Source organism: Narcine bancroftii, chromosome 10 (assembly GCF_036971445.1).
Source record: "Narcine bancroftii isolate sNarBan1 chromosome 10, sNarBan1.hap1, whole genome shotgun sequence".
In the NCBI taxonomy this organism is placed as follows: Eukaryota; Metazoa; Chordata; class Chondrichthyes; order Torpediniformes; family Narcinidae; genus Narcine; species Narcine bancroftii.
Genome location: NC_091478.1, coordinates 14,739,342 through 14,752,958, shown reverse-complemented (window position 1 = coordinate 14,752,958; position 13,617 = coordinate 14,739,342). Strand labels below are relative to the sequence as shown.

Here is a 13,617-nt window from a genome sequence, read left to right as displayed (position 1 = left end):
AATTGCTCCTCAATCCTTGCAATAGACAATGTGTTATTCTCTTTTTCACAGAATCCAAGTCTTTGAGAGATTAAGAGCTCCTACCATCAAACCACTGACTTTCCAGGCATCACCTCAATGCTAAAAAAACCATCACACATGATCTGGTTTGCAGGTAGAGTAAATTCATGAGATAAAATAAAGTGCTTTAATTTAGGAAAATAAAGCATAAACTCAATTTGAATATTCACAACTTTTTAGTTATGGGCAAGACAAATTTGGTACATAAATAGATGGATTTTAAAATGTATTTGGTAGCTAAATAAAGCTCGTGTAATGACATTTTCTCAAATTAACCTTGTGGCAATAACTTGCAGAATTTAAAGGAAGAATAGTCTACAATTTTATCTGATTAATTTGGATCCTTGGTCAAGTTGGACTCAGTATGCTAGCTTTTATAAACCTCAGTAAATAATGACAAAATTATAAAGACCCTGATACTTACATGAAATCAGCATGGATTATTCAAATAAATTAAGGATAACACTGAACACTAATTTACCATTACCAGTAAAATTGGAAAAGAGATAAATTGGAAAGAGATAGAAGTTATGGTGTTGAAAATGCTAAGACACTGTCTACACTTGATTACCTGAAGTATCTCAAGTTTCCAATTTGAAAAAAGGTTAAATTAATATTGTCCTATAAATTACTAGCCCACCTAGCCAATTACAGTAATGAGGAACAAAAACAGGTTATAGTTTGCAGGTTACTGAATAGATGGACATTTATTAAATATACATTTAAGAATAGAATCTGGTCTTGTGTGCATATGGAAGAGATTTTTTTAAAATAGTTGTGTTGCTAAGATACAACGGCCATAGCCAAAGCAACTTCCACAGAATATCTGAATACCTGGTTTTACTTTCAGATTTAACCACTTCCAAGATGTATAGAAACAATTTGCTCATAATTGCTCAGCACAGCAAAGAAATATGCAAGTGTAATCGAATAGACAAATTACCTGCTAGTGCAAACTTTGCAACTTGAAATGGTTGTTTCAAAAGTTCTGGTTCAATACATTTAATCTTTTCATGAGATACATTTTCCACAATTCCATAATCTGCGCAGATAACCTTCAATTCAGGCTCGGAACAATTCAGTACAATGGCACGATGCCAACAATTGTCACCTAAGAAAAATATGAATGCATCGTGAATTAGCATTTATGTACATCATGCCATTCAGTATCAGATAACAGTGTTCTGAAATAAAACTGAGCAACATGTAAAATTAGCATTTCTTTGACTGCCTCTTTCCAAATTTCCATGCTTTCAAATTCAGCAGCTAAACAAATAGCCTGCAATTTAATTTGGCAAGATTGGGAGCTGCAATAAACATTACAATCTATGTATATAAATCACAAATTACCAGGAGTTATCTATGCCTTAATTTCTTCTTAATTTCTTAGCAACAATACAAAAGTGACTAATGTATTGTACAATAATTTATTCAGTGAACCTGTACATGGATACAAAGTGCTAAATAGCATGCAATGCAACACAACTTCTCTTAAGTACTAATCGGAGATGCAATAAATATTAAATGCATTGCACATAATTTCAGTTGCCATGTCCTCAAGATCAGGTATCCACTTCCTAAACATGTACACATTTTCATCTCCTTCCTTTTCTTTAATGTATTCTAAAATACTGTACTTTAATCAATTATTTACCATCTGACCTATTGTATCTCCTTTTGTTAAACAAAATTTGCCATTCTGTTATAACAATGATCCCAGTCCAGTGTTCTGGGATCATTCATGTTGAAGAGTCTTAAATAAAAAATGTTAATTTGCAGAATGAGCAATAAAACAATTACAAAAATATTCAGTCACTTAAATGAAACTGTTCAGATTTTGATTTAAAATATTATTCAATTAATAGGTTTTTCTTGTGAGATGCAGATGACTTTTGAGTGTAATGTTAAATCCTGGATTATTGTGGAAGTGCCATGATTTACAAGGATGACTGCATGACTAACACAAGGTTTCTTTGTCACAATTTAATAACTAACTTGATTTCTATCACCATTCTGGAGATCAAAATTTTTTAAAGCTGAAAATTATATATCTGTAGTTGGAAAACAGTGTGTAGAATTATAGCTCCCAAGAACAAAAACAAAAACACACCTGAAGTTGTTAAGCAAATAAAGGAGGCCAATTAGAATCTTTTGAGAGAAAGTTAACATTGCTACCAAATTCTAGACTGAAAACTTGTCATAATTATTGTTACAGATGATTTTTCATTATGCTGGATTGTTTTTACAGCTGGCTAGGAGGTGGAGGAAGAGGAAAGATGAGATGAAGATTCTCTGCATCTTATCCAAAGTCAGCTCCTACAAAAAAAAGTTTTGTCTCTTGTATTGGGTGCTATTCATATTAAGTTTGTATAATTATCTTCTTGCATAAGTATTGTTGGTGGATTATATCCATTATAAAAATAGATCTCCATTGGTAGGATTTCCTACCAAATAGAATTTATGCTTTCTATCCCAACTGTAAAAGAGAGTTTACAGAATTTTATTTAACATTTTGTATACATTATAAACATGAAGAATACTTGCTATCTATTTATGGCAAGGAACCATAAATCTCTCTGAAATTTAAAATTTATTATACATTTCAACAACGAACTATACTGCTTATTTCCAAAAAATCTTAAATAGTTTTTTTTTTAAGTTATGGCATAGCTATAAGTTATTACATAGCACTAAAGATGTGCTTTGGTATTCATCCCACAATATTTTATAATAAAGCCATAAAATGCTGGGAATATTCAGGAGTATCCTAGAATACATAGATAAGAAAAAGGAGAATTTATCAAAGAGAGGCAGAATAACAACTGTCTGTCAAATTGCTTCATATGCTGGGTTTGTGCCATGACCTGAAACCTCTTGCTCTTCTCTACCGACAGATAGATACTGCTTGATCGAATAAATGTTTCTCACATTTTCAGACTATTTTTAAAATCTTTAGCATCAGCAATATTTTCCATTCACATTCATCAGATGAGGAATGAATAATGGGAAAATACTGTTAAGGAAGGAAGCTAGAATGGAGGTAAAGAGGAAAAGTGAATCATGAGAAAACACTAGCGTTGCAGCACCCTTAAACCTCTGTCAACTGTGTTACAGGAAATGTCAAGCCCAGATTGATCCATTCCATACACACCCCAATACTAAAGACTAGAGGTCATGGTCTTGCTTAAGAATGAATGACAAATAACAACTTTAAAAGATTATACAAAACATCAAGTGTGAAAGATAATTTTAAAACAGTTAAGAGTAATCAAAGGATATAAAATTTCCCAAATTACTGTGTCATCTTTATTAATTCTGTCAATTCTTATATTATGTAAAAGTTACACTTAATTGATAAAGTTCATATAAAAGAACTCAAGTTTACATAATGTCTCAGCTTGAATTTAGCAATTTATCAAGAAATGTTACTGCAGACGTAAAAGTATACTGGATACCAAATGCTGCATAAAATAAAAATGTTTCAGCCAGGCTTTTGTCTAGGTCATAGTGATTTGGTAAAGCATTCCAGCATTCATGCTCTTCATCAGTAGCAATGTGTGCAGAATCAATTTTTTCTTGTCCTTTAAATGCAAAAGCTACTGGTCAAGCATGAAAAAAGCAGTACTCAGGTTTAAGATTGCAATTTTATTTCTGCAAATGTGCAACAGGTACAATTCCTTGCATGAAACGGGAAGTTACCCCAAATTATCATGAACTTCAATAAAATGTGCAAGATGAAAGAAAATGTTTACATTTTTTTCTCCCAACATATTACACATCTTCTCAACATTGCAAAGCCTTGACATTAAATTTGTCACAAAATGCCTAGTGCAGTGAGGATTTTTCTGTGACAAGTTTATTTCTAACACTCATACAGCCATGTTAAGAGTACAATTACAGAGTATAGGCTTACAATGAAGAAAAAAATCAATCAGTTGCAAGGACTGCACATTAGCGATAGGTTTCATTCAGGAGCCGATAGCTGCGGGGAAGAAACTTTATTTAAACCTGTTGGAGCTCAGACAATGATATCACCTTCCTCATATTGTCAAATTAGCATTATTTCAATGGACTTTCAATCACTTTCCTGCATTCCACTTTTTGTTTGATACTAAGTTCATTACTGTGGTGTTATTAGCAGATCTGAAAATGGATTTGGAATTGTATTTAGCTGTACAATCTTGAGAATAGAAGTATCACAGCCATCCTTGTGATCCTGGAGATACTGTTACCCAAGAGTACAGCACCTAATAGCCTGAATACACCTGAGATTGTCTGATCTCAGAAGCTAAGCAGGCTCAGGACCAGTCAGTACTTGGAGGGGAGACCACCTAGGAACACCTGGTGCTCTAGGTTTCTGTGAGGGCACTGGACAAAGTGGCAACTCTGTCTGCCTTATGGTAGACAAAAATTAAAGACTTTCGTACATGTTACATTGTATTATGTGACAACAATGGAACTTTTACAATCTTCACTAATTGTGGTCTGTCATCATGAAGTCAAGGGACCAATTGCAAAATGGATGCTGAGGCTTAGACCCCATAGTTTGGGAACTTTTGCTAGGAATTATGGTATTGAAGGCAGAACTGTAGTCTGATATGCATATCCTTAAGTTTTAGCAGTTAATTAAATTCCATTCATAATCTTTCTCTATATCACCTGATTGACATTTGCATATAACGACATGAAAAAGCTGTACATGTTATTTTTATCATCACAAATTAACCTCAATTATATTGTATACAAAGAACCTAATGAACCAAAATACAAAAACTCCACATAGTGTCCCCTCAGTAAGATTTAAGAACTATTTTATTAGACACTACATTGGTAAAGGATTGGAGGACTTGGCAGCATAACAATTTAACACTTGGTTTTTGAATAATTATATTAATCTCACAAAAATGATCAAATTCTGAATCATAGCTAAATCATGTTACATTTATAGCCTTTAAATTCTACCTCATTATGCTTTAGAAATGAGTTCAGATTTTAAAAGATTTTAAAACAGACATTTATTGGAATAAAAAATAAAAAACAAAATGATATGTTTTTGAATGAAAAGCAATTGGAAAGTACTGTTGATTACCTGCAAAACTTACACAACAAGCATCACCAACTTCAGGCAAGAATGCAGAACACTCCAGATGAGATCCATATTGTTCATTCAAGTCAACCTCCAACAAGCGTAATTTATTCAAGTCTGCCAGGAGAAAAATTGCTTCAATTACAATAATCAAATAATTTTAAAATCATGTTAAATTTCACAGCAAGAGGGATTAAAGCAAGATGTTGTATTGGGAATATTTTTTTAAATTTGTTAACATTAATACTGTGACATTAGGCAATATTTGTGTGAAAGAAGCATTTTGCATTAGGAAAGGGTTAGGTTCATATGGATAGTGAAGGAGGTTGAAGTCTGATCTTAGAGTGGGAGTGAGACCGAGATTTAAAACTAGCTAGAAAATGGAAGCGCAGGCCACCAATGCTACTCTGAAATGAAGTGCTTTGAGAGCGTATGCTCTCTCCAATGTCTTCAGGATCAAATGCAATGGAAAATGTAAAATACCCCTGAACTCTTACCCATCATGATTGTAAATAATAACCCTCAAGCATCACCAGTATTTCCATTAAACTCTTGATCTCTGTCCCTCCAATACTGCAATTGCCACAATATTTTTTTCTGGACTCTGCCCCAAATTCCACTCTTTCATTCCATTCCCATCATTTTCACATGCCAGTCCTACTCTGATACCCCTACCACAATACATCAGCCTCCTCAATTCCTAAGTCAATGTTCCAATAACCACAATGTAGATTTTTGATTATAAGTTTCTGATTATCTGAAACGCTCATGACCGGACATGTATTGGTTAACTGCACTTTCTAGACATACAAGAAAATGGCTTTAAGCAGCCCAGATTAAACAGCAGAATACTTGTATTGGCTGTCGCCAAACCTACCTGGGAGTCAGAGCTCCCACTCCAATCCCCAACACCTCCCCACCACCATCAATGAACCTTCCTGGGTGCCCAAGGAGCCCACTTCAATTCCAGCCCAGTAGCATCAGCATAATACTTGTATCAACAATTAAAACAGCAACAAAGAACTAGAGAATGTTTTTCAAGCATGAAATAAAGTTTAATTCTTACACTAGAGCTCCGTTGGATTCAAAATGATGTTAACAGCATGTCAGAGTACATGAGAGTTCCGTTGGATACAATATGGCGTTAACAGTGCGTCAGAGTCTCACGAGCACGGCAGGTTAAAAAAAAACATTTTTTCATGACCTCTGAAAACCTTTGCAAATAACTGAGAATTTTAGTAAAGTGGTTTTTGATTATCAGAAATGTACTGTATTGTCAAATCTAATTATCAAAACCAATTTGATAGAAAATTGTTTCATAAATTTAGCATAATTTAATTCAAGAAATCAGATTAAAATACAACCACAAGAAGTGGATTGATTTAAATTATAGCATTGTATTACGGTTAGCACTGTTAGAAGGTGGAAGAGTGGAGCTGAGCTGGTGAAGTAAAACTGTTAACTCTATTTACATCATATTGAGCATATTTAGATTTTTGCTTACCTTGAGTGCCAATGACATGAACAAAGAAGATGCTAGGACTTATTATTTCTTTCACCTTAATGTGTACAACACAGTCCAAAGGCAGCTCGACAGTCTTCCACATCTTTGCTTGCAGGTTTCCTTGAGTAAATTAAGTGAGATAAAGCAAACAATTACTACAAATATGTTTCCCCTTTCATAACTATGGTTAAATTAAAATGAACGAACACAAAAGAGGATTTAGAATGAGCTCACTTCAACGAATTTGATAAAATTACAACTTTTTTTAAAAATCTGCAGGATATTTTCTCTGCTCTAGGATATATTTTGGTTGCAAGAAAATTAATCATACAAAGTGCTAATAGCTAACAATGGTCACATAATTTAGTTTGCAATCTTCCACCAGGTTACTTTATTGCACATTGACACATATTTAGGCCAATTAATGAAATTCTGCCTCTTGAATATCAGAAAGCACAGAACCAAATAGTATATTAAAAAAATACTAAAGGTTCAACTTCATACTTGTTTGATAAGATTACACTCGTTAAACCAACTTACTTCTGACCAATGTTTTGTTGTTTTCTGAAATGGGCCTTGATTGTTCTTCCACACATTTAACAGCTAATCCTGCTACAATCAACTGTTCATTGACATTACTAACTGGATATGTTGTTTCATCTACAAGTTCCACAAACAAGAGATTATTTTTCTTTGCCACAGTTCTGGATTTTAGATATTTATTCATAACCAGATTTTTCATCTTTACTATGGCATCCAAAGACCAAGTGTCATGTAAAGGCTTCACACCTATAAAAAACAGACAATAAAATGCAATATCTAAAAATTAGGCATTATGCAATTTTGATGTTTTGATCTGTCATTTCACTAATTCCTGCAGTTATATACAAGAGGATATTCAAAAGTAATGAGTTAACAACACCGAATATGTCCACTTTTTCAAAACATCAGAATAGTATTGTTCATAGTTAAATTGTCAGTTCTAAATTGAAAATTCAGGCTAATATAAAATATTTAAGAACATCTAAGCCACCTTATGGACCCTTGGAGCTAATTACAATGAATGATCTACATAAGAAACAATGAATTATTAAGTATCAGTGTTTGGATCAAATTAATTCATACTGAAACTAGATGTATTATGCTGGGTTTTTTTGAGGAATCAAATAATGGCATTAATTCCAACCTCATACACTCTTCCTGCAAGTCAGTCAATAGTTTGACTTTTCAGAAATATTTGACTGCTATTTCTTCTTCAATGCAGTATTACAACTTGCTTTAGTATTCCCTGGTAATAATTGTTTAATTTTTTAATCCATTTTAAAAGACCCTTTCAAAAGACACTGCTGAGAAGTTGATTTTTAAACAAAATGTTGGTTACATTCATATTTTAAAAAGTTTTTCTGTAATAGCCTCATACTGGATAGCCTCTGCACATACCTTGAGCATGTGCAAATGTTAGTTTGGGGTCACACACCACTTCACATAAATAATAATCACTTAATGTTAGTATCTGATTTTAAAGCCATGTTCCACTTTTAGTTGTACAGAATCAGCATTATAGAACACAAAGAGGCCCTCACACCAATTCATCCATGCCAACCAATATGCCTGCCTGAGCTGGTATCATTTGCTCGTATTTGGATCATATGCCTTCAAACCTCACTGATCCATGTACACGTATATATTCTCTAGATATTATCCAGCTCTCGACAACTTCCTCTAGCAGCTTGTTGTACATACCCATCACTGTGTGAAAATGTTGTCCCTCAGGTTCTTAAATCTTTCCCCTCTAAAATTTCCTTGCATCCTTTAGGTTTAGGCCTGCTACCCTAGGAAATAGACTGACCGGTCACCTTAAATGTCCTCTTGTGATTTTGTTTACCTCCAAGTGACTTTCTTCAATGCAGGGAAAAAGCCCCAGTCTATCCTCATGATTCAAACGTTCCCTGTGAATCTTTTCTGTAACTTTCCCAACTTGATATCGCCGCCTCTTGGACTCAACCTCTTGTGTCGCCGCCTCTTGGACTCAACCTCTTGTGTCGCCGCCGCTTGGACTCAACCTCTTGTGTCGCCGCCTCTTGGACTCAACCTCTTGTGTTTTAATTCTTAAAATTGAGATACAGCGCAGTAACAAGCCCTTCTAGCCCATGCCACCCAAATATACCTACATGACCAATTAACATTCTAACCCTCTACATCTTTGGAATCATGTTGTAATCTCAGCTAACATCCTTCACATTCCACCACACCACCAACTTTGGCCTCATCGACAAACTTGTAATCATGCCACCATTCTCAGAAAAAATATTAATATAGATAACAAAAAAGTGGAACCAACCCCAAACCGTGTGGCACATCACTTGATCACAAGTCTTCAATCTGAAAAATAACCTTCCACTAGCACACTTTGCTGCCTACCAGGCAACCCAATTTTGCACCCAATTATTCACCCAAGATCTCATCCAATCTGCCCTTCTGGACGTGCCTAATATGTGGGACCTTGTCACAGCCTTGGAAGTCCAAGTAGACAACATCTACTACTCTGCTTTCTTCAATCTTCTTGGGCACCTATTCAAAAGCTGGATTAGATTTATGACAATTTCCCCAAGGACAAAGCCAAGCTGGCTATCCCCAATCAGTTTTTTGCCTTTCCAAATGCAGGAAGACTCTCCCTCATTCATAATCCTCTTCAGTATTTTTCCCATCACTGTAAAGCTCACCAGTGTTTAGTTACCTCACTTGTCCTTGAAGTCCTTCTTAAATAAAAGCACAATTTTAGCAACCCGCCAAGTCTTCCAGTATTTCATTTGTGGCTAGCAATGCTAGGGCCCCAACAATTTCTTCACTAGAATTCTACAGTACCTCTCTTTATGGATATTTTTCAAGACATCATTACTGAATCTTTCCTATCCTTCTCTATAGAAAACATAAATGAAAAGCATTCATTTCAGACCTCGCCCATTTCTTGTGGCCACTTACAGCCAATCATGCTAATTTTAAAAGTACCCATTTTCTCCCTAGTTATATCTTTGCTCTTGATATACCTTGAAAATCTTATGGTACTAGAAGTTGTATAGAATTTCTAAACTGCACATCCACAATTAAAAAATATTAACTGATATTTTATTATGCCAGGCTTTTTATTCAGATATGCCACTGCCAAAATGCTTTACTTTTTACTAGAATTAATGTGAATTATTCAACATTTTTTGCACATACTACATTGTGGGAGACCATAAAAGGACTCTGGTAGAGATTTTTTCCTTAAAATGTATTCAATTAAAAATTACACTAGTTGTGACAAAAGTAAGGCGAATTTACATCAGCAAGCATTTTTTAGCTAAATAACTTAATTTCAAGTTTTTTTATCCTCCAACTGTACAAGTGCAACGCGACACAACAACATTCTCCAGTCTTCAGTCCAAAGACATGCTAACACACATCGAGACAATGATACATATGCAATAAGTATATACATAGATAAAAATAAATATTGTTAAATAAATTGTGGTCTAGTGGGTATGCATGAGCAGTTCATTGGTCATTCAGCAGCCTCACTGAAAGAAGCAGTTTCTCAGCCTGGTGGTTCTGGCTCTGAGACTCCTGTAACTCCTTTCTGATGGAAGTAGCTGAAAGATACTGCGTGCAAGGTGACAGGGGTCCTCAACGATTTTGCGAGATTCTTCAAACAATAATTCTGGTAGATTGTGTCAATGTGGGGGGTGGGGGGTAAGAAGACCCCAGTGATCCTCTTTGCTGCTTTTTTGGTCCTGTGGATTGACCTCTGATCCACAGCAACCATACCACACAGTGATGCAGCCAGGGAAGACTGTCTTGATAGAGCTCCTGTCGCAAGTGTCAAGATAATGGCCGGTAATCTTCCCCATCTTAGTCTTCTCAGGATATACAGTCGGTGTTGCACCTTTCCGACAAGTGAAGAAATGTGTGTCCAGGATAGGTCAATTTTTAAGTTGACTCCAAGGAACTTGGTGCTCTCTACTCTCTCCACTACCAAACTATTAATGTGCTGTGGAGGATGGCTGTCCCTGATCCTCCTAAAGTCCATAATCATCTCCTTTTACTTCTCCATGTTGAGATTCAAGTTGCTATTTTCCACCATTTCACAAGATTTTTTCACCTCTTCTGCATAGTGCGACTCATCGTTGTTGCTGATGGGCCCAACTACTGCCTTGTCATTGGCAAACTCGATGACTATTGGAGCAGGATCTGGCATTGCAGTCATGGGCCAGTAACGTGCACAGGAGGGGCTGAGCACACAGCCCTAAAGTGTGCCAGTGCTCCGCATAATGGTGCTCAATGTTCTGCTGCCGACTCAAGCAGACAATGGTCTTTCTGTTAGGAAGCCCAGAATCCAGTTACAGAGAGGGGTGTTGAGTCCCAGCGAGGTCAGCTTCTCTATCAGCCTCTGGGAATTTGATCCTTAATTACTTAAAAAAAGACTTACACAAAAATAATCAATATACCTTGCTCAAATTTATATATATAAAAAAATTCTGAATCTGAAATTGGTTAGTCACCTGCCAAAGCACATTTCAAAGCTTGATTTGGCAAATCCAGCAGTTCTTCTTGAATTGGACGCAGTCGAGTCAAATGGAGCTTTTCAATATTTCCAAAATCTACATATCCCACCATGGCAGTATCCCCAGGGAAGTAAGCAATTACAGCAGCTCTGTACCACTGATGATCTTCTACAAGAAAAAAAAGTGTTATTCCTTTTGCTTAAACTCCATGAAAGCATTCTTCATGGAACAAATCTCAATCTGCTTGGCACAGAACTTTATCTTTCTCTTAAACTTATTTGCATCAATTGTTTCAATTGCATCCTTGTTAAAAAATGTGAAACCTTTACTATATTTCAATGCAACATTTCTGCTCATATTCACAATCTTTTTAAATACAAAATTCTGAAATCCATAATTTGCCTAAAATATTACTTATTAGAGTATTTGGTACTTTGTTGATTCACCTTGAAATCTACATATTGAATAAAATTAAACTGATGAATTTTTCTGCAGAACTACAAGTTGCCTCACTGAGTGTTCATTCAATTATGATAGAATCCTTTCAGTGGTTATTAGCTATTAGCTATGCATTTGATTTGATTTTCTTTGAATTCAGATCAGAAGTTATCTTTTCTGGATAGGACGAAATTAACTGGAAAAACTACAGGATAAATATCTCAAAAGAAAAACAATATTTGAAAAATACATTAATATCTAACCAGTCATTCAGCTGGATGGGCTTGCTTTGTTTCAGGTTGACAGGAATGCTGTGCTGTGTGGCAAAGCCCATGGTGGAGGATTATGCGTTTACTTCAATACGGAATGGTGTAAGGATGCCGTTACGGTCACCAGACACTGTTCACCGCTCGTGGAACTTGAGGCTGTCAAATGCAGACAATTCCATCTCCTGCAGGAATTCAACATGATCCATAGTTGGTGTGTACATCACCCCCAGCACAAATGCCAAGGAAGTGCTCACTGAACTGTATGGGGCCATTTTCTTTTTTCTTTGGCTTGGCTTCGCGGACAAAGATTTATAGAGGGGGTAAATGTCCACGTCAGCTGCAGGCTTGTTTGTGGCTGACAAGTCCGATGCGGGACAGGCAGACACGGTTGCAGGGGAAAATTGGTTGGTTGGGGATGGGTGTTGGGTTTTTCCTTCGTCTTTTGTCAGTGAGGTGGGCTCTGCGGTCTTCTTCAAAGGAGGTTGCAGCCCGCCGAACTGTGAGGCGCCAAGATGCACGGTTTGAGGCAATATCAGCCCACTGGCGGTGGTCAATGTGGCAGGCACCAAGAGATTTCTTTAGGCAGTCCTTGTACCTCTTCTTTGGTGCACCTCTGTCACGGTGGCCAGTGGCGAGCTTGCCATATAACACGATCTTGGGAAGGCGATGGTCCTCCATTCTGGAGACGTGACCCACCCAGCGCAGCTGGATCTTCAGCAGCGTGGACTCGATGCTGTCGGCCTCTGCCATCTCAAGTACTTCGATGTTAGGGATGAAGGCACTCCAATGGATGTTGAGGATGGAGCGGAGACAATGTTGGCGGAAGCGTTCTAGGAGCCGTAGGCGACAGAATGCACATCCTGATGATCTGCTCATCATGGCTGCGGATTTCAACAATGTGAACCTCAAAACCATGCTGCCAAAATTTCAGCAGTATGTTGACTTTGTGATGAGAGGGATGAGCACGCTGGACCCTGTGTACATCCCCGATGCATATCGGGCAGAGCCCCACCCCCACCTCAGCTATTCAGATCACATCTCTGTAATGCCAATCACATCATACAGACCACTCATCAGACACTCCAGACCAGCCACGAAGCAGGTGAAGACCTGGCTGGCAAGAGCCATCTCCGCCCTTCAGGGCTGCTTCGAGAGCACTGACTGGCACACGCTTAAGGAGGCAGCAACAGTCGGGGATCGCATCAAGTTAAAGGAGTACATAGCGTCAGTGATCAGCTAATTAGCAAATGCACTGATGATGTCACCGTGCCCAAGACCATCACTACTTGCCCCAACACGAAGCCGTGGATGGCTGCAGAGGTGTGGGTGCCGTAACCATGACTCTGCCTTCAGAGTGGGTGACAAGGCAGGCTGTCTGGGCTAACGCAAGGGCCAAGCTGTCCAGGGCCAAGCTGTCCAAGGCCATCAGGAAGACAAAGGGAGCTCATGCCCAGAGGATTCATAGTCACTTCTGGGTCAGAGGCAACACACGGCACATGTGGGAGGGCACAAAGCCAACCAACTGCCTGTGCCAGAATGCCGTTTGCATACAGTTCCAACCGATCTAAAGATGATACCATTGCCACCACGCTTCACCTAGCCCTCACCCACCTGGAAAATAAAGACTTATATGTTCGAATGCTGTTCATAGACTTCAGCTCAGCATTCAACACAATTATACCGCAGCACCTGTTTAGGAAGATGAACCTGCTGGGC

The 13,617-nt window shown here is 37.3% G+C and overlaps 1 protein-coding gene across 4 annotated transcripts in view; it reads right to left on the bottom strand.

The window, feature by feature from the left end:
* vwa2 (von Willebrand factor A domain containing 2) overlaps positions 1–13,617 on the bottom strand; it is a 126,104-nt gene that overhangs the window by 80,114 nt on the left and 32,373 nt on the right. For all 4 annotated transcript variants that reach the window (XR_011345356.1, XM_069899987.1, XM_069899990.1 and 1 more), the window contains exons 15-19: positions 11,192–11,362; positions 7,191–7,439; positions 6,651–6,770; positions 5,150–5,263; positions 1,004–1,171 (exon numbers count right to left, since the gene is read on the bottom strand). Coding sequence is in view for 3 of the 4 variants with exons in the window: in XM_069899987.1 (XP_069756088.1) it covers positions 1,004–1,171; positions 5,150–5,263; positions 6,651–6,770; positions 7,191–7,439; positions 11,192–11,362 (822 nt within the window). In the remaining variant the exon portion in view is untranslated. The remainder of the gene's footprint in view (positions 1–1,003; positions 1,172–5,149; positions 5,264–6,650; positions 6,771–7,190; positions 7,440–11,191; positions 11,363–13,617) is intronic.